Below are 26,822 nucleotides of genomic sequence, written 5' to 3' on the forward strand. Positions count from 1 at the left end.
CTCCAAAACTTTGAGGACTCCACCAAGATGGTGAGTGGTGATGACGCCATTATTAGCGTCACCATACCGCTACTCTGCCTTCTAAAACGGTCTCTGCTGAAAAACAAACATGATGCATTGCAGGCGGAGCGCGATGAGTTGCAGCAAGAAACAGTAGTGGGTGTGGGTGATAACACACAGCCCAGCCTCGTCTCATCACAACGTGCAGTGGAGGACTATGACGAGGAGGAGGATGAAGACATGGAGCAACTCTCCGGCCAAATTGAGGATATGACATGCACACCAGTCATATCCTCGGTTCAGCGTGGCTGGCCAGAGGACAGGGTAGATGAGGAGGAGGAGGAGGAGGAGGAGGACAGCATGTTCAGTCATCTTGTTGGTCAGGCTACTGAAGTCCTGGCTGTTAAGAGTCTGGCGCACATGGCTGACTTTATGGTAAGCTGCCTGTCTCGTGACCCTCGCGTTAAGAACATCTTGGCCGACAATCATTACTGGTTGGTAACACTATTAGACCCACGTTACAAGGAGAACTTTTTGTCTCTTATTCCCGTGGAGGAGAGGTCAACCAAAATGCAGCAGTTCCGGAAGGCCATACTCACGGAAGTAGGCAAAGCATTCCCCTCACAAAACGCTAGCGGCATAGGTCAGGAATCAGTGGACAACCGAGGCGTACAGCCGAGAGAGTCACAAGTCCAATCCGCCAGAGGTAGGGGAACAGTCTTTAAGATGTGGGACAGTTTTCTCAGCCCCTCACGTACCACAGCCCCTGAGGTGCGGGGTAGTGCCACAAGATATCCTAAGTTTGCCCAGATGCTGAAGGAGTACCTTGCAGATCGAACAACTGTACTCCGACATTCCTCTGTGCCTTACAATTATTGGGTATCCAAGCTGGACACGTGGCATGAATTGGCTCTCTACGCCTTGGAAGTCCTGGCCTGCCCTGCTGCTAGCGTTTTGTCAGAGCGTGTTTTTAGTGCCGCAGGTGGAATCATTACAGATAAACGCACCCGCCTGTCAACTGAAAATGCTGACAGGCTGACTCTGATCAAGATGAACAAGGGTTGGATTGGGCCAGACTTCACCACACCACCAGCAAATGAGAGCGGAATTTAAAGTTTGCCATGTACCTCCACTCACCCATGGGTACACACTTCTGGACTTTGGATAATCGCTGGACTGCTCCTCCTTCTCCTCATGCGCCACCATGATGATGACCGTTACAAATTGCAATACTTAGGCCTTTGTTTCAGGTATACCCCCAGTGGTAAATTTTTTCGCCCATTCTTTGCAGAATGGACATTACAACGACAGGAGACCCGCTCCTTTGCAATGGGAACAATGTTTTGAGGCCCTCATGCACGTCTCTACCCAGGGACAACGTGGAGCCTCCCAATTTTTGGCTGCCCTGCCTAAGGGCTATACTATAATACACCCACTTCCTTAAAATGGACACTTAATGTTTTGAGGCCCTCATGCACGTCTCTACCCAGGGACAACGTGGAGCCTCCCAATTTTTGGCTGCCCTGCCTAAGGGCTATACTATAATACACCCACTTCCTTAAAATGGACACTTAATGTTTTGAGGCCCTCATGCACGTCTCTACCCAGGGACAACGTGGAGCCTCCCAATTTTTGGCTGCCCTGCCTAAGGGCTATACTATAATACACCCACTTCCTTAAAATGGACACTTAATGTTTTGAGGCCCTCATGCACGTCTCTACCCAGGGACAACGTGGAGCCTCCCAATTTTTGGCTGCCCTGCCTAAGGGCTATACTATAATACACCCACTTCCTTAAAATGGACACTTAATGTTTTGAGGCCCTCATGCACGTCTCTACCCAGGGACAACGTGGAGCCTCCCAATTTTTGGCTGCCCTGGCAAAGGGCTATACTACAATAGACCCACTTCCTTCCAATGGGCACTTCAGGTTTACAGGCCATCATGCACGTCTCTATCCAGGGACAACGTGGAGCCTCCCAATTTTTGGCTGCCCTGCCAAAGGGCTATACTACAAAAGACCCACTTCCTTCCAATGGGCACTTCAGGTTTACAGGCCCTCATGCACGTCTCTATCCAGGGACAACGTGGAGCCTCCCAATTTTTGGCCGCCCTGGCAAAGGGCTATACTACAATAGACCCACTTCCTTCCAATGGGCACTTCAGGTTTACAGGCCATCATGCACGTCTCTATCCAGGGACAATGTGGAGCCTCCCAATTTTTGGCTGCCCTGCCTAAGGGCTATACTATAATACACCCACTTCCTGACAATGGGCACTTCAGGTTTACAGGCCATCATGCACGTCTCTATCCAGGGACAATGTGGAGCCTCCCAATTTTTGGCTGCCCTGCCTAAGGGCTATACTACAATAGACCCACTTCCTTACAATGGGCACTTCAGGTTTACAGGCCCTCATGCACGTCTGTATGCAGGGGCATTGGTGAACCTCACAATTTTGGACTGCCCTGGCAAAGGAAAATACTACAAAGACTCACTTCCTCAAAATGGGCACATTAGACTCAAGAGGCCTTCATGTACGTCTCTTCTCAGGGACATCGGAGTGCCACACAATGTTTTCACGTAAAATCTTTCATGTATTAATCTCAAAAAGTAACATACACCAGCTCTATCTCACTATTGGGTATGTGCCCTTAACATTTCTGCCATGAAAAATCATTTTGGGGTCATTTTGGAAGGTTTTCTGGTGAGTCCGTAAAAATGGCGTGAAACGCGGACAAAATTGTTCACAGCTGTGACTTTTGAGTGATAAATGCTTCAAGGGGTCTTCCCCATGCTGTTGCCATGTCATTTGAGCACTCTTCTGAGACTTTTGTGACATTTTTAGGGTTTCTACATGCTGCCGGGGGGTCATTTCACAAAAATACTCGGGTCTCCCATAGGATAACATTGGGCTCGTTGCTCGGCCCGAGTACACGAGTATCTTGGGAGGCTTGGCCCGAGCTTCGAGCACCCGAGCTTTTTAGTACTCGCTCATCACTAGTCCAGATGTCTTCACAATGCTGTACCCATTCCATTTGAGGTCTGTTTCCATCCATTTCAGCACTTTTCAAGTCCCTCCCCAGACGTCCTGGTAGGGTCTTCTTAAAATGCTCAATTTACCATTGACTTCCATTATACTCGTTACTTGAAACGAGCACCTGAACAGTCAGATTTACTCAAGTTGAGTACCGAGCACCCGAGCATCACTAATAATCCCACAAAGAGATCCAGAAAGTATTAATCTGTCACCCCACGTGTGATGCTATTAATCCACATACAAACACAGTCTAAAATATGATAGTGTCAGCTCACCTGGGTGTCCATGTTTCGAGTCCCATAATCGAATGGAGTGCACCTTGGAAAGGTGTGAAACAAATGAAAAATAAGAATTGTCCCAGTAATATAGAGGACTAAACGATCATTGAGAAGATGCATTACATAAAACCTCCAGTTTATTTCTCGATTAAAAATAGTAATGCAAACAGACAGCGTGAAAGAAACACTGAACTGAACACTGAACATTGAACTGCTGTGAATTTCCGCTGTTGACCCGCAGCCGCTCACACACTACTGTGTGACCCACTGCAATGCCCAAGGGTGACCTCATAAGGTCATCTCAGTTCACTTCAGTGATTCTCACACAGCACAGTGTGTGAGCCTGCAATGACTGCTCTCCCTGACAATGAGGAACAATTGTTTAATTATCTTGCACCTGATTGAGGGTTGGACGTTCATTGGTTGATCCTATTTAATGTTCAAATCGTGATCTTAATATGTTATATATGACTAAGGATCCTGCATGATCTGAAACGTGTCATCTTCATGGACTTTTAAAGTATTTTTTCATTTGATCTTTGTGGAATTTAAATAGTGAAATAAAGCTACTTTTTTTTTTTACATTTTTTGGATTTCTGAACACCTTCTTTCGTCATGACCTATTTTTCTCCGACAGACAGAGCTCATTCCTGTGCAATCCTTCTCTCCTTGCCTGGATCGGGGTATGGATGGTGGACTGGCTGATCAGTACTGTTTCCTATATGCATTATACTATATCCACGACAATTGGGGCTGCATTATACTATATGGAAGAATATGGGGGCTGCATTATACTATATGGAGTAATATTGGGGCTGCATAATACTATGTGGAGGAATATGAGGTGAATTATACTATATGGAGGAATATGGCGCTGCATTATACTATATGGCGGACTATGGGTAGTGTATTATAATACATGGAGGACTATGGGGTGCATTAAACTATATGAAGGACTATCGAATGCATTATTATGGAGGACTATGGGGTACATTATATCATATAAAGGACTATAGGATGCATTTTAATATATGGAGGACTATGGGGAATGTATTATAATATATGGAGGACTATGTGAGGGTCACTGTTGGAGATCATACTGTGTCGGGGTCACCATACTTTGCCAGGGTAGTTGAAGGGGGGTACAGTAGGGTCATCATACTGTACATGTGGAGGGTACTGTGGAGGAATTCAATGTAGGGGGTATCATACAGTGCCTGTGAGACACTTTTGTTGTCATCATACTTTATGGCTGCAATAAAAGGGGAATCTAGGGGCTTTAATAGGAGAAAAATTACTTTGTAAGGGCTGAAACTGAATTATATATTTTTTTTGGGGGGAAGCCAATTAGAAATTCCGTTATGGGGCCTCATGATTTTTATGTACACCCCTGTCTGTCCACCTTTATCTTTAACAAATTTCTCACTAACAAATTAATTATAATGTTGCAATGTGCAAGCAACATTTCAATCAGACATTACAACCAAGGAAGGCCACAAATAGACACATATAGCATATACCTAACAGATTATTGAAAAATCATGTTTTGCTCTTTTTTTAAGGAGAATCTGTCATCAGGTTTTTGCTACCTCATCTGAGAGCAGCATAATGTAGGTGGCTCGCCCACCCCAGGGCGATGGGACACCCGGTGCTGGGCCGGACTAGTCCGGGGGTAGTCAGTGGTGGCGGGGCCCGACTCCGTGGCCCTGGTGGGTGTCAGTTATATATGGCTGGTGACTTGGGGTTTGTGTTCGTGACGCCACCTGTGGTATGCGTCTATTAAGCCGCCGCTGCTGTGTAAGGCCTCCGGGGTGATGATATGGCAGCAGTGGTGGTACTGCTCCCCACAGGTGGAGCGGTGCCCCGGGGACACTGTTGGTGCTCGTGAGAGTCTATGGTGTTGTGTGGATAACACGGTGCAGGGCCGACAGGCAATGAAAGAAACAGGCACAAACAACAGTCTCTTTACCTTCTCCTCTTTTACTTCACAAACGGTTAGTCCTGGGAGACCGTTACAGGTGGTAGAGGGCTCCGTCCGGCCTGGAAGTAACTGAGATGTCGTTTTGGCCAGCTGAGTATGAGGCCTACTCCTGTTCTTTTCCTTACTGTGATAGGACCCTGCTCTGTGAATTTAGCAATGGCCCTCTTGCTGCTGGGACCGGTGGTACGTCCCTTTCCCTCTGTGGTAGGCTGCACAGGCCCTCTCTGGTGCTTCTCTGCTGGAGTCCACACCGGGCCTTGATGATGCAGCTGTACCTTCGGGCTGTTTATGGGCCAGGTGCTTGCAGCTCTCCTGCCCTTTGGATTCGGCTACCAGGGAGTATTTTAGGCCCTGGTGGCCACAGACTCCGATGTCCGAGTCTCTTCTGTGCCTCTCTGCTCCTCCTGCCTCACTGGGCCAAGCTACTCCAGCTCTAGGCCCCAGTTCCACAGGACAGCACTACTCTGCGTCTGCTTGCTATGACTTCTCTCTACAGACTGACCACTAACTCCTCCCTCAGGCCAGACTTAAGGAATGCTCCCTGGAACTCCAGGTTCAGAGCTCCCCCTGCTGGTCTGAGGGAGAACTGCGTTGGATATTAAACTTACTGGCCAATAGACCTCCCAATTACCTCCAGGCTCAGCATTAACCCTTTGGAGGGGCAATGCTGTTGTGGCGACCAGGTCCTGGGGCGCCACATAGGCAAAGAGATTCTGATTCCAACAATGTATATCTTAGTTTACGGGATACAGGAGTTGTGACATAATCAGAGTTCTTAAATGTAGCAGAGGTCAGAAAGCTTACCCTGTCTACACCACAGCTCTCTGTGTATATTGTCTATCAACAGTGAACTGCTTATCAGAGAAGGGGACATGGATGTACCAGGGCAGGCCTGGCAGTGATAATATTTTGATGATAAAACCTTTATTGTTTGGAACCACAGCACAAAGCCCATAAGTGACACATCCCTAAAGTCAGAGTTTTCACCCTTAAAGAATGCAGTGCACAGATTACATAGCTAAAACCTGCTGACAGATTCCCTTTAAAGCTGGTCATCTTGCAAAATGCATTTTGGAAAATGTTGAGCCAGGAGGAAAGGTAAAGAAGGACAAATGTATACTAGACCTCAGGTATGGCATGTCTGCCAGTGGCTAAGGGGGGGGTTTCTGCAGTCACATATACATTTTCAGGCTTTGAACCAACTAATGCGGGCGTCACACGGTACTATCTATCGTGTGATTGCACGAGCAATCGCACCCGCCCCCGTCGTTTGTGCATCACGGGCAATTAGTTGCCCGTGGCGCACAAAGTCGTTAATCCTCCGTCACACGCACTTACCTGCTGAGCGACCTCACTGTGGGCGGTGAACATCCACTTCCTGAAGGGGGTGGGACGTTTGGCGTCACAGCGACGTCACACACCGGCCAGCCAATAGAAGTGGAGGGGCGGAGATGAGCGGGACATAAACACCCCGCCCACCTCCTTCCTTCAGCATTGCCGGCGGGAGCCGCGGGACGCAGGTAAGCTGTGTTCATCGTTCCCAGGAGCGATGTGTGCTACCCCGGGTACGATGAACAACCAGCTCAAAGAAGAATAAACAATTTTTTAAAAATGAGCGACGTGTCAACGATACACGATTTGCACACGATTTGCAAACGTTCAGAGTCGCTTGTAGCTGTCACATGGGATGACGTCGCAACCGATGCCGGATGTGCGTCACAAAACCCGTGACCCCGACATTGTATCGCACGATAGATCGTCTCGTGTGACGCGCGCATTATGCTTTAGTTATCTTTACAGTAATTGCCAGTATGAGTTTACCCCACTGTGAAGAGAACATTAATGAAATAAACGCAGAGACAATATATTTATCAAATATGTTTATTCTACTATGACAAATTTTCACGTAATATGACTAAACAATGGTAACATGAAAAGTAATGGCACATATAATAGTAGAACACCACACACTGGTGAGGTCTATGTATAATGGCACATATAATAGAACGGACTGAACTAGCAAGGTCTATGAATTCATATCATGTATTGAGAACAGTTCAGCATTTTATTGTGGGATATTCTATCATGTTGTTCATTTTTTGGCATTTTCTATGAGCACTTAAAGCCTTATGATGACATTTGCATTAACAGTCGATGCACCACCAGACATATGACTGTCCATCTTATTTTTGGCATCTTGAAGTTATGTTACTTATGACGTCATACTTAATATCACATTTCATTAAAGTTTTTGGCAGGTCTTGGTCTATGAGGACAATGAAGGTCTCCTGTTTTGCAGGATGGACAAACCCTATAAATGTCTATATCAAATCTGCCAAATATTAAGGAGTAGAAGGCCAGCTCTAAAATATAGTCCATCATTTATAAAGAGTAAATGTAACTATGTCTATACTTAGCTAAATTTTCAGCAATAATTACTAATTCCGTGGCATCTGATGTGTGTTGTATTATTGCACTAGTCTCCAACCTGCGGCTCTCCAGCTGTTGAGAAACTCCAATTCTCAGCATGACCTGATGTCTGTGGCTGCCTGAAGAGCCGCAGGCTAAAGAGATCACTGTATTGTGCAGACGCTGCCATCCAGTAGCTTTGGCTGCTAGGTTTTGGCTTCCAGTTGAGAATTCAGGTGAAGATTCACAAATCATGGGACACAGACACTGAAAACTTGGTCAACATGGTTTTAAACTGCATTACATTTATCATTGAGTCATCAGGATGATAAATCTGGTATCAGACTGTCTAATTTAACTTTATACCACCTATTAGATGACTTAAGGGTACTTTACACGCTGCGATATCGGTATTGATATCGCTAGTGAGCATACCCGCCCCCGTCGGTTGTGCGTCACGGGCAAATCGCTGCCCATGGCGCACAACATCGCTTACACCCGTCACACGGACTTACCTTCCCTGCGACATCGCTGTGGACGGTGAACCGCCTCCTTTCTAAGGGGGCGGTTTGTGCGGCGTCACAGCGTAGTCACACAGCAGCCGTCCAATAATAGAGGAGGGGTGGAGATGAGCGGCCGTAACATGCTGCCCACCTTCTTCCTTCCTCATTGTCGGCAGCCGCAGGTAAGGAGATGTTCGTCGCTCCTGCAGTGTCACACATAGCGATGTGTGATGCCGCAGAAACGAGGAACAACCAGCGGCAAGCCCCACCAACGATATTTGGTAAAGGAGCAACGGGTCAATGATCCACGATTTTTGACGTTTTTGCGATCGTTGAACGTCACTCATTGGTGTCACACGCTGCAATGTCGCTAACGGCGCCAGATGTGAGTCACTAACGACGTGACCCCAACAATATATCGTTAGCGATGTCGCAGCGTGTAAATGGCCCTTAACTTACAGACCACTTCTTAAGGCGGCGTTACACGCAACGATATATCTAACGATATGTCGTCGGGGTCACGGAATTCGTGATGCACATCTGGCATCGTTAGAGATGTAGCATGTGACAGCTCCGAACGACTGTTAACGAGCAAAAATACTCACCTTATCGTTGCTCGTTGACACGTCGTTTATTTTTATAATGTCGTTCCTCCTTCTGCGCGCTGGTTGTTCATCGTTCCTGAGGCAGCACACATCGCTACGTGTGACACCCCGCGAACACAGCTTACCTGCGTCCCACCGGCAATGCGGAAGGAAGGAGGTGGGTGGGATGTTCCGGCTGCTCATCTCCGCCCCTCCGCTTCTATTGGGCGGCCGCTGTGTGACGACGCTGTGATGCCGAACGTCCCTCCCCCTTCAGGAAGAGGATGTTTGCCGCCCACAGCGACGTCGTTAAGGAGGTATGTGTGATGGGGGTTAATGACATTGTGCACAATGGGCAACGAATTGCCCGTGACGCACAAACGACAGGGGCGAGTGCGATCGCTCATGCGATCGCACAATATATTGTAGCGTGTAGCGGGGCCTTTAGTAAATCTTCTTAACTGTCTTGACCTTCTGGAATTAGCAGAAGGGGATAGGATAATATAGGTTAGGTTATAGGTTAGACTTTTCTCACTCTTTTACCACCTGAATAAAATCACACTACTATGGCAATCACCTCGAGGGAAAACACTAAAAAAAATACAGCAGTATTACTGATTTCGCTGAGTGCTCACCTGGTTGGGGTTGTGTACCCACAAACCAAGAATACGCTCTAAGGTATGGCTGCTGCGGCGCCTTGGATAGCAGAAATGGATAACAGAAGATGAAGGGTTAAAAATATCCACGCTGCCGATGGACAAGATGCACAGGATGTCAAGGGGATAAGCCAGGTAAGTATAATCCAAGTAGTTTATTGGGTCTTTGCACTTCAAAGTATAAAGTTTCTTCTTCAGGACAAGAAAGTTATAGTAATTTTTTTCTTGAAGAAATGTTATGCTCCGAAATGCGTAGACCTGATGAAGTAGTTAGATTATACTTACCTAGCTTGTCACCTTCACTTCATGTGTTTCTTGTCCATCTGCAGAGTGGATATTTAACCCTTCATCTCCTGTTATCCATGACAATCACCTCAGTAAAATGATTGATTGCTCTCATCTAATCACCTCAGCATACACTTTATTGTGTGGAAAGTCATTAACGTCAGATAAAATTCTTCCTTCAGAATTAGGTTATTCTCAGGTCAAAGAATATAATATCACGCCACTGACGGGTGCTGTAAAAATATTCATCTTAGATTCATAAATTGAATCCTATTGGGGCTATGTATACTGTAATGCTGTAACGTGTAGAGGTAGCGAGCGGGATTAGTGGACCCTCTGGACCGCAGGTGAGACACAGGCTTACCCTTTAGTGATAGGGGTTTAACTAAATGCCTACTGTGAGACGGATGCCAGGTACTAGTCTCAGGGCAGTGACTGGGATTGTGGCAGTAACCCCCAGGACAGGTGACAAACTCAGGTACAGGCAGATACAACCGGGATGACTGAGGCAGGCAGACAGGGGGGCATGGACAGGTATGGTGGGAGCGGCAGGGACAAATAGGTATGGGAAGATAGGTACAGGAGATTTACACAGGGATAATGGGACTTGACAACCAGCTAGCAGACAGAATGACTAACTAGAGACAATGCACAGGCACCTCTCCTAATGGGAGGGTGCCTTAAATACCATACACTGAGAGTCATTTCCGGGAAATGGTGCTTTGGCCCTTTAAGAGGAGGACAGGTGTGCGCGCGCGTGCTCTAAGCACACTCCAAGGAGACCTGAGCTGCGTGTGTGATGCCCTGGACTAGCCAGGTAGTCACAGACAGGCCCTTGCACAAACACCCGTCCCCCTAAAAAGGTAACAGCAGCCAACCTTAAACTCTAGTCACCTCCCTCAGTGCTTAATGAACACACTAGGGGGCGGAGCCAGGTGGTTGGCCACGCCCACCGAGGAGTTCAGAGGGCCTGAGGCAGGAAACTGTCAGTTCAGTTCAGTTAGTTGAGAAGTCAAGTTCAGAGAGTGGAGTAGGAGAGTTGAAGTGCGGTAGACCTGTACCCAGGTCTGCCGCAGACTGACAATAGGTGTCTGGGTCGGAGCCCAGTCACCTCTGGCTAGGAGGCAGACGGTGGTCGCTGCCTGCAGGAGCCGGGAAGAAAGCCTGGTGGAACCGTAAGGGACCGGGACAGGGTAGTGGCCCGCCGGTACCGAACCGGGGAACCGACTGGAAACCGGAGCACACAGGGGGGTACTCAGACCCTGAAACGAGGTCCTGAATCTACCGGACTAAGTTAATTCACTTTTTGAGGTCTGGACCTTAGGTCCTTTCCCAACCAAGTCCCGACTGAAGACAACAGCCCAACTAGGGGGGATAGAAAGCCACCGCTCAGGCAGAGAGATCCCACGGGCCAGCGTCTGCGGGCAAATGGGCTCTCCCGACACACACACAGCCTGTGGGAGCGGACTCCTGTCGCTGAAGCGCAGACAGTCCACAGCTACAAAACAAGGTGCAGCAGAAAGGCGGGGACCACCAAACCGGGTGGGGGACCAGACGCAGCCAGCTGCGGGCACCGACCACCATCTTTTTGGTTTACCAGAGACTCCGGTGTATCTGTCAGAGGGAGTACTACTGTGCCTTCGGGCCGTGCACCACCCCGCACCACACCAATCCGCCCGCACCCTCACAACCGGGCCCCGGGACCATCACCCTCTACCCACGGAGGGGTCAACACCTGGCTGTGCAACACCATCCCCGGGGGCCTAGTAAACAGCAGCGGTGGTGTCTACATTCACCACAGCCCATGAGTGGCATCATGAACTTAACTCAAACCACAGCCCCGGCCATAAACCTACCTACCAACCCCCTACGTACCGCCAGCATCCTTTCAGAGTGACGTGACCCCGGGTCCAGAGGCGCTCGAGCCACCCACCGACGAGCCCGGATCCGAGAGGCTCGGCTGCAGCCGAGCGCGGGGCGGTACACGTGCACAGGGCCCGGGAGGAGGAGGAAGCAGGAGCACATGTGGACAGCCACAAGGCAGCGGGAGAGGAAGCAAGTCGGCTGAGGTGGTAAGTAAGTCGGCGTCCCTGTAGGGATGCCGGCTCTACATATACATTTGCATTTTGGCTCTTAATAATATCAGAAACGATGATGCTTTGCCAAATTTATCATCCAAGATATCCAGATAACACCCCAAGAACCCTATGGACTAATCTAGTCCTGAAGTCACCAGTGCTGTGTCCGTCCCATGGGACAGAAAGGCAGCGGAGGTGTAGTTTAGATTTTCCACAGCGGCCCCCATGCCAATGTAGTGAACACTATGGAAATTAAGAAATTGGGATCCCTATCTAACAGTCACAGGCAGCGGTAGCAGAATGGAGGTCACTTGATATAGTGTCATACACTAGAGATGTGGTCACATTTAATGTCAGGGCTAAAGGGTTTTTATGGGTTACTGCAGAGCTCCATGTAAACCTCCATTTACCCCTCAACATCAATGTGGTGCATTTTTCATCCATTTTCATATGTTTTGTCAATAAAAGTTGTTTTAATAAGAATAATTATTCCAGTGAAATCTTGAGTTTCCTCCAGGGTAACTAACCAGTGTAATAACAGTCCGGACCGCCTTGTCCACACAGGTCAGTTCAGTAATTGTTTTCTGCATTAAAGGCACAAAACTTGTCACTAAGAAGGCGAGGCACAGTTTGGGGTTGCCTCTTTTTCCTTTGAGATTCTTTTTAACTGTGAGGAAATTCTATACTTTCTATGCTATCATCTGCCAATGGATAAAGAATTTTTCATATGATTCATGTAATGAAATGTAGACGATTCCTGAGATGTAATGACGTCCTTGAAGATTGAGAAGAAGGTTGTTATTATTAAATGAGTCTCTCCAATGGCGGCGGCTGAACGATATTCCACATCTCTACCCGAGATCCTTCTTTCTCCTGTCTGCTTGGGCTGTAGGTTCCTTGACTTGATCTCATGCCGGCAATTGCAATGAAAATACAAAGCCCGGCACACACAGCAAAAAACAATGCCAGAACGGCAGAGGCCACAGCGGTAAATACTCCCGGAGGCAGAAAGTCGGAGAGCTGGAAAAATGACATATAATGGTACATATTAATACATATTATGTTATAAATAAATAGTAAATACATAATAAAATATATTAATATCCATGAATATTAGGTATTCATGGATACGACAACAAGCAACTAACTAACTGTGACTATATGAGTCGTCGTAACCATGGATATATAAGCTGCAATGCCCTGCACATGAGGTAAGAGATATAGCTAATCAGGAGAACTATATTACATTTCTAATCATAGGTATTTACTAATATTACTATTATTATTATTACACCTACTACATAATAGGATAGGATCTTGGAGATGGTAATACCCCTTTAAGCATTTTTGCCACCATCAGTGCACATATCTGGACTGGTTGAAGAAAGAAACATGTCCAACACCAAGATTTCTTACCGTTGACTCTGCAAAAACTCTTAAAGCCGCTTTACACACAACGATATCGCTAGCGATCTCATTAGCGATGTGACACGCCCAGATCATTGCAACGATTTGCCAAGATCGCTCATAGGTCGTTTTGTAACGGTCACACATACCCATCTCACAAATGACGCTACATTGTTCAGCGATATATTGTTTTCAATTTGTTATTGTAGATCATTTTCCTCTCCAACCGCTTCACTGATGCCTCTGCTCTGTGCCAGTCATTGCACTGGTTGCCCATCCGCTACAGAATCCAACATAAACTTATCACATCACCTCCCTCATCTTTGTCTATCACCCCACTCGTGCCCTCCGTTCTGCTAATGACCTAATACTGACATCTTCAACAATTCAAACCTCCCACTCCTGTCTTCAAGATTTCTCACGAGCTGCGCCTATGCTCTGGAACATTTTACCAAGAACAATTCGATTAATTCCCAACATCCACACCTTTAAGCGGGCCCTAAAAACACATATATTTAAAACCTCCCTGATCTAATCTAGTCCCATTCTGCCTTTAATAAAATTTACTGCCAATTCTTGTCCCCTGTATCTTCTGGCTCCTTCCTCTTCATGCATGTTTTACACTCTGTATGTATAAATTCTGGCTGGCGACCGGTCCACGCAGCTGGTTTTGAATCCCCTATTAAATCAATGGCTGGACCATATATGACAAGATTCTCTCCCCCCCATTCACCTTTTGTATCTCCCCTATTTCCTCATAGACTGTAAGCTTAGGAGCAGGGCCCTCACTCCTCTTGGTATCTGATATTTGTTATTTTGTATTGTCTCATATTGTCTTACACATCCCCTCTGAATTGTAAAGCGCTGCAGAATATGTTGGCGCTATAGAAATAAAAATTATTATTATTATGATTATTAAGTTGCCTAAATAGTGTAAATCATTTCTGTCTGGTTGTTCTGCATTAGTTGTTATCTCACTTTCTACCACTGGAGGGCAGTATGTGATGCAGATATCTATTTTTACCCATAAATGTTACTATGAAGCAGTGCAGGCTGTATATTTGCCTCTGATTTGGCCATATATTAGATAACTCCATTTTATGTGAGATATTAATCTCCCATCACTAGAACACTCCAGCTTTAAAAACGGGTAGAGCAAAACAAATTCTCATTTTCATTGACTGTTATCCCTGCTACTCCTGGGTCTGGAGTACAGTGTAAGGATATGTGCATACAGTATATCGGTCCAGGAAACAGCACGTGTCATGGCAGACGTCTGCGTTCCCTAGCCACGTGTACATGGGTCCCTGGATGTGGGCACATCAGCTGGGTTCCTTCATTCATTCTCATTCTGCTCACAATCTTGGGACTAGTTGGACCCCTTCCGTTGATAAAACTGTTTCTTGTTTACTCATTGTTAAAACATTGTGCAAAAGGTAGCAGGTTGAACACTTCCAATCCTCATTTAGCAAATATGTTAGAGGCACATTCATCATGGTTACAGGTGGCAGATTACTTATGTAATAACTAGTGATAAGCGGACCCGGACTGTAAAAGTCCGGATTTGCGCGGTTTCAAAAGTATCCAGCTGCTGGGCCCAGAGATCTCAGGGACTCTGGCTAATGATCCGGATCTGGCAACTTGGGAAATAAAAAAAAAATATATAAAGAAAATAAGCAGGTGCGCTATACTTACAGTCTCAGGCCCAACTGTGACTGCTTCCGGGCCACTCACTCTTCTTCCAGGGACACTTATTAGCCTCATTCATGTTCACTGCCTCACCCACCAGCAGTCCTGCCATCTGTGATTGCAGTCATATAGCGCCCGCATCTTGAGCAGCAGCGTGTCTGCTTGCAATCACAAACCTGGTCTGCGGTTAACTGTAGATTGGAGTAACAATAAATAAAGAAAAACATTGGCGTAGAACACCTTATGATACCCAGCACAGACAAAGCATATGGCTACAGGCTGCAGCCCCCAGCCGTGCCCCCAGCCAAGTGTATCAAAGTAAGAGAGATCGATTGCGTTTTTTGTTTTTTTTTAATATTTAACTAAATCATTTTTTAAAATGAGATGCAGTCCCCCAATATTGATACACAGCCATGATAAAGCCTGACAGGGGGGGGCTGATAATTTCAGGCTAGGGAGACCCTTGGTTGTTGAGCCCCTGCAGCTGCCCAGGATTGTCACATCCATTGGATGTGACAATCCCGGAACTTTACCCGGCTCTTCCTGATTGCCCTCATGCAGTGACAATCTGAGTAATAAGGGGTTAATAACAGCTCCCAGCTGCCACTGAGTCCTAGATTACTAATGAGAGGTGTCTATGAGAACCCCCCATTACTAATCTGTAAGTGAAAAAAAATAAACTCAAACACCAAAAAAATCCTTTATTTGAAAAAAAATCTAAAAAATCCCACCCGCTTTGACCCCTTTATCTGTTGCACAGCTTCTAGCTTCTAGCTTCTCAGTTGCAGAACAAACTCTTTACTTCTGGGACATGAGGTAATGATAAGCACAGCCACACAGCATTGCATCAGGAAGAGAAAGCGAAACCCAAAAGAACACAAGAGATTTTCTACAACACAGTAAGAAAAACTACACAACATCGCTGTCTACTGTTAAATCAGCATAAAGTCCTCCTTCACACGTATAAAGAAGTCCTTGTTTGTTGCATATACCAACACCCTTTCTCAACAGTAAGGACTTATTAATTTCAGCCCAATTTCTTCATTAGTCTCTGATGTCTTTCAGTATTCAATGCCTTTGTGAAAATATCTACTGTCATATCTTCGGCTGGACAATATTCTAATTTCAGGATTCCTTTTTCCTGGTGATCCCTCAAGAAATGATACTTCACATTTCCCAAGTCTTTGATCTTGAAATGTTGATTCAGAATTCTTAGTATGTCCTCTTTGTTCCTTTCATTTTCAAAACAAACTAAAATATCATCAACATATATGAGTACATAGATCCATCTGTCATCAGTCTTTTTGTATATAGGCAAGGATCAGCTTGGCTTCTTTGAAATTTTTCAATTGTGAGCACGTCTGTGATTTTAACATTCCACGCTTTAGCAGCTTGTTTTAAACCGTAGATACTTTTCTGTAGTTTACAAACCATGTTCGGGTTACTTTTATCTTTGAATCCTGGAGGTTGTTCCATGTAAATATCTTCTGTTAAATCTCCATTCAAAAATGCTGTCTTTACGTCCAGATGCTTCAACTGCATTTGTTTCATTGCTGCAACTGCAAACAAAGTTCTTATTGTAGTATATTTCACAACTGGAGCAAATGTTTCATCATAGTCTTCATATTTTTGCTTTAGCTACGAGTCTTGCTCAGGTTTGTTCAGCTGTGCCATCTGTTTGGTATTTTACTTTAAAAACCCATTTACATCCTAAAGCTTTTCTTCCTTCTGGTAATTCTGTCAGTGTCCATGTCTTTGAGTCATGCATGCATTTTATTTCTGTTTCTGTTGCTTTTATCCATTTATTAGCTTCTTCTTCAGGAAGTCAAGATATGTCTTCTCAAGAGGTAGGTTCATAAATTTTGCTTGTACTTGCCTTGTATGAAAGACGTATTGGTGGTTTTTCTTTGTTTTCTGTTATTGAACGTCTTGGTTCTGCATCTGTTTGTAGTTGTATCTCTTCACTTTTTCATCAATTTCAACTTCTGTTTCATTAGATGTTCTTTCAGTTATATCACTGCTCTTTTTCTCAATTTTTGTTTCTAATGAAATCATAGTGTCCTCATTAAGATCCTCAATGAATGTCACACTGTTACTCACCGTAACTCTGTTTTGGGATCTAGGATTCTATATCCTTTGCAATTTTCACTATATCCAACAATATTTCTTCTACAGATCTGTTTTGAAGTTTGGAATGTTTTTCTGTTGGAATAAATACAAAAACGTTACATCCAAAAACTCTTAAATGATTCACACTTGGTTTCTTACCCTGCCACAGTTCATATGGGTTTTTTTTCAGTTTTCTGGAAAAAAGTCAGTTTTGTAGGTAAGTAGCTGTCATTGCTGCTTCACCCTAATATTTCTCTGGTAGTTTGGAATCTGTTAGCCTACATCTTATCATTTCAGTCAGAGTTCTGTTTTTCCTTTCTGCTTCCCCATTTTGTTCAGGTGTGTATCTTACAGTCTTTTGATGCTCTATACCGTTTTGTCTTAAGTAGTTTTCTATTTAGTGTCCTGTGAATTCACCTCCATTATCACTTCTAACAATTAGCTTCCTCTGAAACTTGTTATTCGACTTTGTCACGTAGTCTACTAATTTATTGAAAACTTCACTTTGTTCTTGATCAAGTATGTGACTGTGTATCTTGAGTAGTCATCTATAAAAGTCACTATATATCTATTGCCTCCTTATGTAGTCACTTTCATGGGTCCACATACATCAGTATGCACCAAATCAAGTGGTCTTGTGTTTTTCGTCTCACTTTCTTTAGGTATCGATATTCTTGTAGCTTTAGATTTTATACAACATTCACATCTTATGGTAATTGAGCAATCAGATATCAATAGATCCTTTGTCAATTCTTTCTTTTGTAGCTTTATTATACTTTCAGGATGTCTGTGTCCTAGACGTCTGTGCCATATGTGAATACAATTCTTGTGATCGTGTGTACACAACTTCATCTGTTCCTTTAATGTGTCTAGATGATATAATTGTTCATCTGCCTTGACATTGGTTATTATCTTATTTCCCGCTAGGATTGTACATTCATCATCTTTGAATTTTACTGTAAGTTCTTTAGATGTTAGGCACTTTACAGATAACAATCCTCCTTCTAATCCTGAAATATATAACACATCCTGTACAAGTATTTTTAAATCATGCCTAAACTTATTAGAACACTTTAGCATTCCTTGTCCAATACCTTCCGCAGTTATTTTGCTCCCATCTTCAAGATAAATGGCTTCCTTCTTATTTAAATCAAGTTCAATAAAGAAACTTGTATTACTTGTCATATGACTTGTTGCTCCTGAGTCAATAAACCAACCTGATGACGATTTCTTATCGGTTACTTTAAATGTGCCATTCCAATTATTTACACATGAATCAGACATTGTGTTTTTCACCTTCTGTGTATTCTCTTTATTGTGTAATTTCTGTTGTTCTGCTTTCCATATAGTACAGTCTTTCTTTAAATGTCCGTTTTTCTTACATCTGAAACATTCTCTTGACTCTTTATTATGGGGTCTCTTTGATTCTGTAGCTTTAAGAGCATTTCCATCATCTTTTTCAGTAGAATAATTTGTTTGCTCTTTCCTTCTTTGTTATTCATCTATGAGTCTGGTCTTCACAAACTCTAATATGTCTGTTTCAGATCTTGTCTCTAGTGCATTTATTAAAGCAGTGTATGAATCTGGTAAACTGCACAATAATATTGCTGTTAAATGGCTATCCTAAATATCTTCACCTATTGATCTCAGCTGTGATATCACTTCCCTCATAGCGAATATATGCTCCTGCATGTCATTGTCTGCCCTCAGTCTCATACTGTAAAGCTTTCTTAGCAGAAATAACTTGTGATTTAAGCTGGGTCTTTCATGTAGCTTTCTTAATGCCTCCCACATTCCATGTGCTGTATCCTCATTCCTTATGTGTATTAATTGAGAATCTTCCACTAATAGGCTGATAGTGGCTCTTGCTTGTCTATTTTTCTTATCCCATTTCTGATTATTATCATTGGGTTTATCTGTGGTGCTTACTTCCCATAAATCATCTTTAGAAAATAACATCTCCACTTTGAACTTCCATAACTGATAGTTCTCATTATTCAGCTTAACTACTGTGAGTTTTAGCTCTGTGCTACTCATCATTATTAACTTGTCTTACTTGTTTGGAGAGAATTGTTCTGAATATTTCTTCTGAATTCACCAGGGTCTTCCTGAGTCTTCTGGTGTCCTGGGTGTCTGGGATCTTTAGTGTCTGGGATCTTTGTTGTCTGGGATCTTTGATTGTCTGGAATTTTTGGATCTTGGGAATCTTGGGGTGCCTGGGATCTTTGGTTGCCTGAGATCATTGGTGTCTGGGCCCATAACTTGTTGCACAGCTTCTAGCTTCCCAGTTGCAGAACAAAGTTCACAGAGCAGATTACATGGGATAACAAACTCTTTACTTATGGGACATGAGGTAATGATAAGCACAGCCATACAGCATTGCATCAGGAAGAGAAAGCGAAACCCAAAACAAGAGACTTTCTACAACACAGTAAGGAAAACTATACAACATCGCCATCTACTGTTAGATCAGCATAAAGTCCTCCTTCACACATATAAATAAGTCCTTGTCTGTTGCATATACCAAGATTATCAACCTCAAAATCACCCAGGTCTGACGTAATCCAAACAAGATCATATGATAATTCCAGGTCTGCTACATCTGAAGTCACTGCGAGCGGCCATAGAACATGACTGCCCGTTGGGAGCTTCAGGCAGAGACTGAGTGAACTGTACAATCAGCGGTGACATCACTTAGGTTATTTACTGTCACAGCTGGAGGTACCCAGGTTCCTCCATCTGTGATCGCCGGTAACATCATCTGAGGTGACCTCATTAAACAGATCACTTTCTCCCACCCATCTCAGTTGCCTTCTCCTTTTCCTATGCTAGTAATCTCGGAGAGTTCACAGACCAATGGTGTGACCATACCACTGGTCTGAATTGTCAGTCTTCAGGAGTGCATCACCCACTGAAGATGGACAATGCAGAATGGAATGTGCACATTGTAGAACCACAGTTAAATAATCAAAACCACAAAAGAGCACATATGAAAACAAAGAGTAAACAAACACAAGTGAAACACCTAGAATTTTTATTAAACATTATATTTCATAAAATCCCAGTCTTTTACTCTGACAGCATTACACCCCCTTAGTATTCTTTCAAGCAGCTTCATCAGGTAGTCACCTGGAATGCTTTTCGACACTATAGGAGTCCCCACAGATGGTGAGCACTCGGCTGTTTTGCCATCACTTTGTGGTCCAACGCATCCCAAACCATCTCATTTAGGTTTAGGTCGGGTGATTGTGAGGTCATGTCATCTGACTCAGCACTCCATCTCTCTCCTTCTTGGTCACATAACCATTAGATAGCCTGGAGGTGTTTGGGGGCATTGTTCAATTACAACATAAATGATGACCCTACTAAATAAAAACCAGACCGGATGGCATGTCATTGGAGAACGTGTTTCGCGTCAGCTGCTTCAGGTATTGTGCGGCGTTCTTCAGAAGCTGACAGAAAACGTGCGTTGGAGTGGGTGGAGGAGGAATAATCCTAATCATGCAGTTTGGGCTGTATCATGTTTACACCTTATTTGTTTTGACGTCTCTTTTGCACTTTAATTGACATCATTAAATCAATTTCATTATTGTCTACAATGTACACAATATGGGCTTTATACAATATTTTGATCTAAATCTAAATGATCAAAGTCCATTTTTTTTTTTTTGCACGCTGTAAATCATGACATTGCACATTCTTCCATTAATCATGTACTCTATGCATACACCTTGATTATTTGTACAGACTCCCCTGCTTTCCTATATAACATATCTTGCAAACTATTCAAATGATATATATTATTCATCCTACATCCCTGTTTTTTAACCTGAATATTGTCATTTGTGTTTTTATTATGGCTTTTTGTATAACAATGTCATTTTATTCTTTATTTAGTGTTTACAGTTTTAAATTTGGAATACTTTTTCAGATTTATTAGTTTGTTGGTATTCCTCGGCCTACACAGTTTTATATTTCCTTCTAATTTTGGTTTCATTTTTTAGTGGCCAAATTTTTTGACTGTTATTGTATTCCCTAAATACCAGCACTTTGATTCCTTAAAGAATTTCTCAGAAATACAAACAAATAAAAAACTGAAAGAAATATCATTAATTTCATATCAAAGAAAGCTTCATTGCTTTGTCTCAAAGTTACCTATACCTTAGGCTGGTTTCAGACGTCCGTGTTTTAGGTACGTGTGACATCCGTTTTTAACACAGATGTCACACGTACCCATGTTTTTCTCTGATGTGCCTCACGGACCATGTGACTTTTCATGACCCCGCACGCACACACGCAGGCATCTCCGCAGCACGGATGTCACACGGATCGCACACTGATGTGATCCGGAACATCGCGGGGACAGCATCGGGGACTCATCACAGTTCCCAATAAACTCTGATGAACCCGTGAAGCTGTAGCGCGGGTGTCGCAGGGGTCATCAGGATGTCATCAGAGTTCATTGGGAACTCCGATGACCTCCTGGATGTCACTATGCTTTGTGAATACTTACCTGTCCCTGCGGTGCTGTCCTCGGCGGTGCTGTATCCCTCGCTGTACCCATGATGCTCCGGCTTCCAGGTCCTGAGTGCGGTGAATAATCGATGAATATAATGAGTGGGGGTCAGGAATGGGAGACAGCAGAGACGGAGACAGAAGGTAAATATGGAAAATCTTTTTATTTCACAGACCCGTGTTTTCTCCGGTACCTGTCACACGCATGCAAACACGGATGCCACACGTGTGCCACACGTGAGACACACGTGAGGCACACGTATGACACACGTATGACACACGTGTGACCATAACCATGCATGTGACTGGTACCTGATTAAACACGGACGACTGAAACCAGCCTTATAGTGTACTTCAGACAAACAGGGTGGACAGCAATGTGAGCAGCCTCTTCCTACCGCCACTTCTTTTGTAACCTCAGTGTTACAGTATATCAGAAAGACATGGTGGATAGCAGTGTGAGCAGCCTTTTCTTACCTCATCACTCTTGGTACCTCCAGTATCTCAGTATACAGGGTGGAAAGCAGTGTGGGCAATCACTTCTTACCTCAACACTAGAGATGAGCGAACCTTTGCAGGTTCGGTTCTCTGGTAGTAAACGAGCCTAACTCTACAGTCTCAAGCGTGACTCGAACCCTGGATCCAGTCACTGATTGGCAGTTTGAGTCTCCGCCCATATACAGGTAGCCATAAGCAGATCACTTCCGGGGAATGGTGGACGAGCTTTTTCAAACTGTTTTTGGACGCACACTACATATGATCATGCTGTTGTTACCGCCAGTGTGCACCGTTCAAACAATGCAAGTGGCTTGCACAGAGCACCAAGCGTACCTGAGCATAGTTTTGTTCGCATGTAAAGCATCCGAACACCAAACCCGAACTCTGATTATTAAATTCGGAGTTTGGTTCAAAAACCAAACCTCAGGTTCGCTCATCTCTACTCAACACCCCTGATATCTCTAGTATTATAAAAAGACATGGTGGACAGCAGTGTGAACAGCCTCTTCTTACCTAAGCATTCTTTGTATCTCCAATATTTAATCAGATAGAGTGGGCAGCATTGTGCGGGGTCTCTGCTTACATCTATACTCCTGGAATCTCCAGAATTAGATTAGATAGATTGGACTCCAGTGTAGTTAGCAGTGTGGACAGCCTTTGCTTATCTTACCACTCCTTGTATCTCCAGTATTTGGTTAGGTAGTCACAATGAACAGCAGTGTGAGCAGGCTCTTGATACATCAGGATTACTGGTATCTTTACTATTAGATCAGAAAGACAGGGCGGAGAGCAATGTGGGCAGCTTCAGCACTCTAGGTATCTTCAATGATAGCTAAAGAGGACTGGGTGGACAGCAGTGTCAGCAGCCTCTTCCCCAGCACATTGGGTATCTGCAATATTACATTAGAATATGCATTGGAAGCACATATTACTTCACATGTTGTGGGTGGAGCTTCCTACTGAATATGTTTAAAAGGTGAATCCAGCGACCCATACTCTAAACTATCTAACTGGTGACAGTTGAAGATGCTGTGGAGATACAGTACATATGCTAAAAATGTAAATCTTTATGGATTCAGTATATTAGGCTGCATAAGCCATGTGCCAAAATGAGATTGATTCAGAAGCTCAACTTAGTTCAACACATTGTATTGCAGTGTTTCACGCCGTACTAGTGGGGGCACTGAAGCTAGCTGGAGACACAGCTTCAGAATGCAGTAAACAGACAAACCCACTTGAGGGTGATAGAATAGTCAGCAAGCCGGGTCAGTAACAGGATGTCTCGTCAATACCTTAGGAAGAAGCAAATCGTGGTCAGGTGGAAGCCAAGAGGTGAGAAGCCAGGTCTCGTAAGTGACAGAAGGGAGAAACGGAGCCGAAGTCAAGAACAGTAATACAGGTCAGGAGCCGGGAGGTCAAAACTACATGCATGAGAGAAAGTCACAGGATTGGACCGGGGTAAGCCAGACAGGTCAGAGGACACACTAGACAGAATCAGAAAGTCAAGGGAACAGGACGGACAAGCGGTACAGGTAGGGCACAGGTCAGGACAAGGTAGCTGGGAGATGGATCAGAGTAAACTGACAAGAGCCAGACACGCACGCTGCAGAGCAGGAACTATTACTGGCGGCGTTCCGGAGGTAGTAGCACAAAGATATAGCGGTGTGACCTCCGGAATGAGGCAGGATGTAAAGCCCCTCCCATGACCTGTAACCCTGTAGAGGGGATATATGCAATGGCTGAGCGGCAACTGAGCCAAGCATAGATCATTACACAGTGTTCCTTAAGAAGAAGGCCTAATTCATACTTCAGGTTTTTATAATCCACCAAGACCAGAAGTGTGTCCAAAACACTCCATTAAGCTCCTGATTTTGACCTAAAAAAAGACTGAAAAGTACTGTTCTGCCTGTGAAGGAGGTTGCAAGCATGTCATGTCATCAGTAACTTCAGTGTGAAAAGCTCCTGCGATTGCTTATTGATTGATATCAATTGATTAATTGATTTTATTGTATGCATGCGTTGAAGGTTTTTCATTGAACTCTAGTGCTGGACCTTTTTATGTTATTGTTAATTGTACCTAATTTTTAGAAAGCCATGGAACCCATAGGGTGGAGGGGTGACATGACTAGAGGGAAGGGAAGGAGTGATGGGGTTAATAGGAACAGGAATTGCAGGATTTGTAGGAGGCAGAAGGATGGGATTGGTGGGAAGGAGTCCTAGGAGAAAGAGGGGAAGTACATGAAGGTTGATAAGAGAAGGGGTTTGTCATACCTTCTCTTGCAACTTCCGGACAAAGACTGATCGACATGGCGGACCTGCGTTCCCTGGAAGAGATGATCAGAGCAGCGATGGCGGCGCATGGGCCAGTGCAGTCACACATCCGGGCTGCCGGGGCCCACCCGTCAGCACCATCCCCTCGCCCCCCTTCCAGTCGTGGGCGGCGGTTCAGGCCTCCATGCAGGTACTCTCCAGGAGTGGGGGGATGAGGAGGCAAAGCGAGAGCCCCCCCTAGGGACCCTCTGCGGCGGGGGCGGGCATCTGCACCAGCAGGGGCCTGCTCCGATTGCCGGGAGGAATCTCATCCGTGGCCACTGTGGCCAAGAAGAGGGCGGGACCAGCCCAAGGCCTGCTTCCAGTTTGGGACCCCGGGCTGGAGTTCGAGGCTTAGCGGCGGTTCCCGGCCGGGAGCGCACCCGGCATGAGGCGGAGGCTAGCGATACCCCCGGTGGTCGGTGGCGTGGCCATGGGGCTGCAGCCAGCGGGGATATCCATGCTAGTGCAGGAGCACAAGTGTCGGGAGATCTGCAGACCCAGGAGGCGGCGATGAGCAGGAGTCATGCAAGGTCGCCTGTGATTCCTGACAGGTGGCTTCGTTCTGCATTTCCGTGCCCGGCAGCAGCGGTCTCCCCTCAGAGGGTGAGGGCTGAGCATGAGGAGGCTTTTGTCGACACCGTGGGGTAGGAGAATGCGGCGGCTTAGTGATGGAGCCGGACTCGGCGGGACACGGCAGATGGGACCCCTTGTGGTTAACGGGGGGAACATGCCAGAAAAGAGCATGGTCCATGGCGACAGCCCGCGGGGGAAGACGGCCTGGCGGGGTTTCACCTAATGGGAAGCGACGGGCCTTGGTAGGCAGCGCCCCCACGGTTGCTCAGGAGAGCGGCAATGATGAGGGGTGTGCCTCGGCTGCGGCTTCTTCATCCGGTTTGGAGAAAGACGGTCCCAGTGAAGAAGAGGGAGCCCTGATTTCTGGAGAAGAATCGGATGAGCAGATGGTGGAGGACGGCGCGGTTCCTATTCGGAAGTCTACTGAGTCGGGTGAGATACCTGTGGTGTCAGTGTTATTGGCGCCAGCGGCGGCGCGGAGCGATAATGTGGTGGGGGAGGCTGCGGGTACTGCAGCGCCAGAGGGGACGGTAGTTTTGAGTCAGTTATTGGAGTTAGTGCAGGGTTTAGTGGTGGTTAGCACGGTTGCGGGGGGGGTGCGAGCTCCGGCGGCTGCGTGTACAGGAGCGGCAACAGAGGGCGCAGTAGCGGCAAGCGCTGAAGGGGCGCTTCAGGTTGCAGCGTCGGGTGAGATGGTGGCGGCGGCAGTGGGTGAAAGGAGAAGGAAAAGGATGATAAGGTGGTGCGTCTTTACGATAGGGCCAAGAGCGAGGTCTATGTTTCCTTTGAGGGTCCGTTCAAATCTCAAAAAGGCGCATCTCAAAAAGGAAGTGAGGGATAAGATTTGGAAAGGGGAGTACGTGGAAATTTTTTCGTCGCTGCCTCTAGAAAAGTTTAATTTGGATAAAGTTAGGCCGAGTGATTCCAAAAAGGAGAAGGAGGAAAAGCGCCATTATAGGCTTATTCCTCGGACATTTGCAAATTGGCTGCAGGCATTTGCAATTCTAGCCAGTGTTATTGGGGAGAAGGAACCAGAGCATTGTTCGGCATTGTTTGGGTATATGGATGCAATTGGGGAGGCTCATAGGACTTATGGTGGTTTAGCCTGGCTGCGGTATGATGAGCAGTTTTGGCAGAGGAAGGCTTTGAGGGCAGGCATGCAGTGGGATCATAAGGACATATCCTTATGGATGAGGTTGATGGCGGCTTCTAGTCAGCCCTTTCGTGGGGGAGACGGGGGATTGGGTTTTGGGGCCTTGGCAACTCAGAAGAAAGGGTTTTGTTGGCAATTTAATGAAGGGCAATGCAAATTTGGAGCGGCATGTCAGTTCAAGCATGAGTGTTCAGGTTGTGGAGGGGGACATAGTTTGGCCAAGTGTGTCAAAAAGGGAAAGGAAAAGCTGGGGACGGGGCTGGAAAAAGGGGAGATGCCGGTGAAGGTAGAGGTGATGGTGCCTTTTCAAATAGGTACCCGGATGTGGAAGCGGCAAACCTTTTGTTATCTGGTTTTGCCCACGCTTTTTGAATGCCGTCGGTTGCTGGTTCTTCTATGCCGCCTTATCGGAATTTACGCTCTGCGAGCGAGCACCCTGACATTGTCGGTGATAAATTGGGAAAAGAAGTAGAATTGGGCAGGATGGGCAGTTTGTTTAAGGTTCTGCCATGCTCAGGTTTGGTGGTTTCCCTGTTAGGGGTCGTGCCAAAAAAAGGAGCCGAATAAATATAGGCTCATACATCATCTGTCCTACCCAGAGGGTTCATCGGTGAATGACGGCATTCCACCTAAATTGTCGGCGGTGTATTATGTCTCTTTTGACAGGGGTTTGGATTTGGTTAGGGCGGCTGGCTGGGGAGCGTTGATGGTAAAGGCTGATGTGAAGGCGGCGTTTAGGTTGTTGCCGGTGC

General features: G+C 45.5%; 1 protein-coding gene across 1 annotated transcript in view; it reads right to left on the reverse strand.

The window, feature by feature from the left end:
• Positions 1-9,776: 9,776 nt before the first annotated feature.
• The window catches only part of CRB1 (crumbs cell polarity complex component 1), a 146,006-nt gene continuing 128,960 nt past the window's right edge, over positions 9,777-26,822 (reverse strand). Inside the window, exon 12 of the mRNA XM_075322187.1 lies at positions 9,777-12,833. Coding sequence (XP_075178302.1) covers positions 12,618-12,833 — 216 coding nt within the window. The 3' untranslated portion in view covers positions 9,777-12,617. The remainder of the gene's footprint in view (positions 12,834-26,822) is intronic.

Source organism: Anomaloglossus baeobatrachus, chromosome 8 (genome assembly GCF_048569485.1).
Source record: "Anomaloglossus baeobatrachus isolate aAnoBae1 chromosome 8, aAnoBae1.hap1, whole genome shotgun sequence".
NCBI lineage: Eukaryota > Metazoa > Chordata > Amphibia > Anura > Aromobatidae > Anomaloglossus > Anomaloglossus baeobatrachus.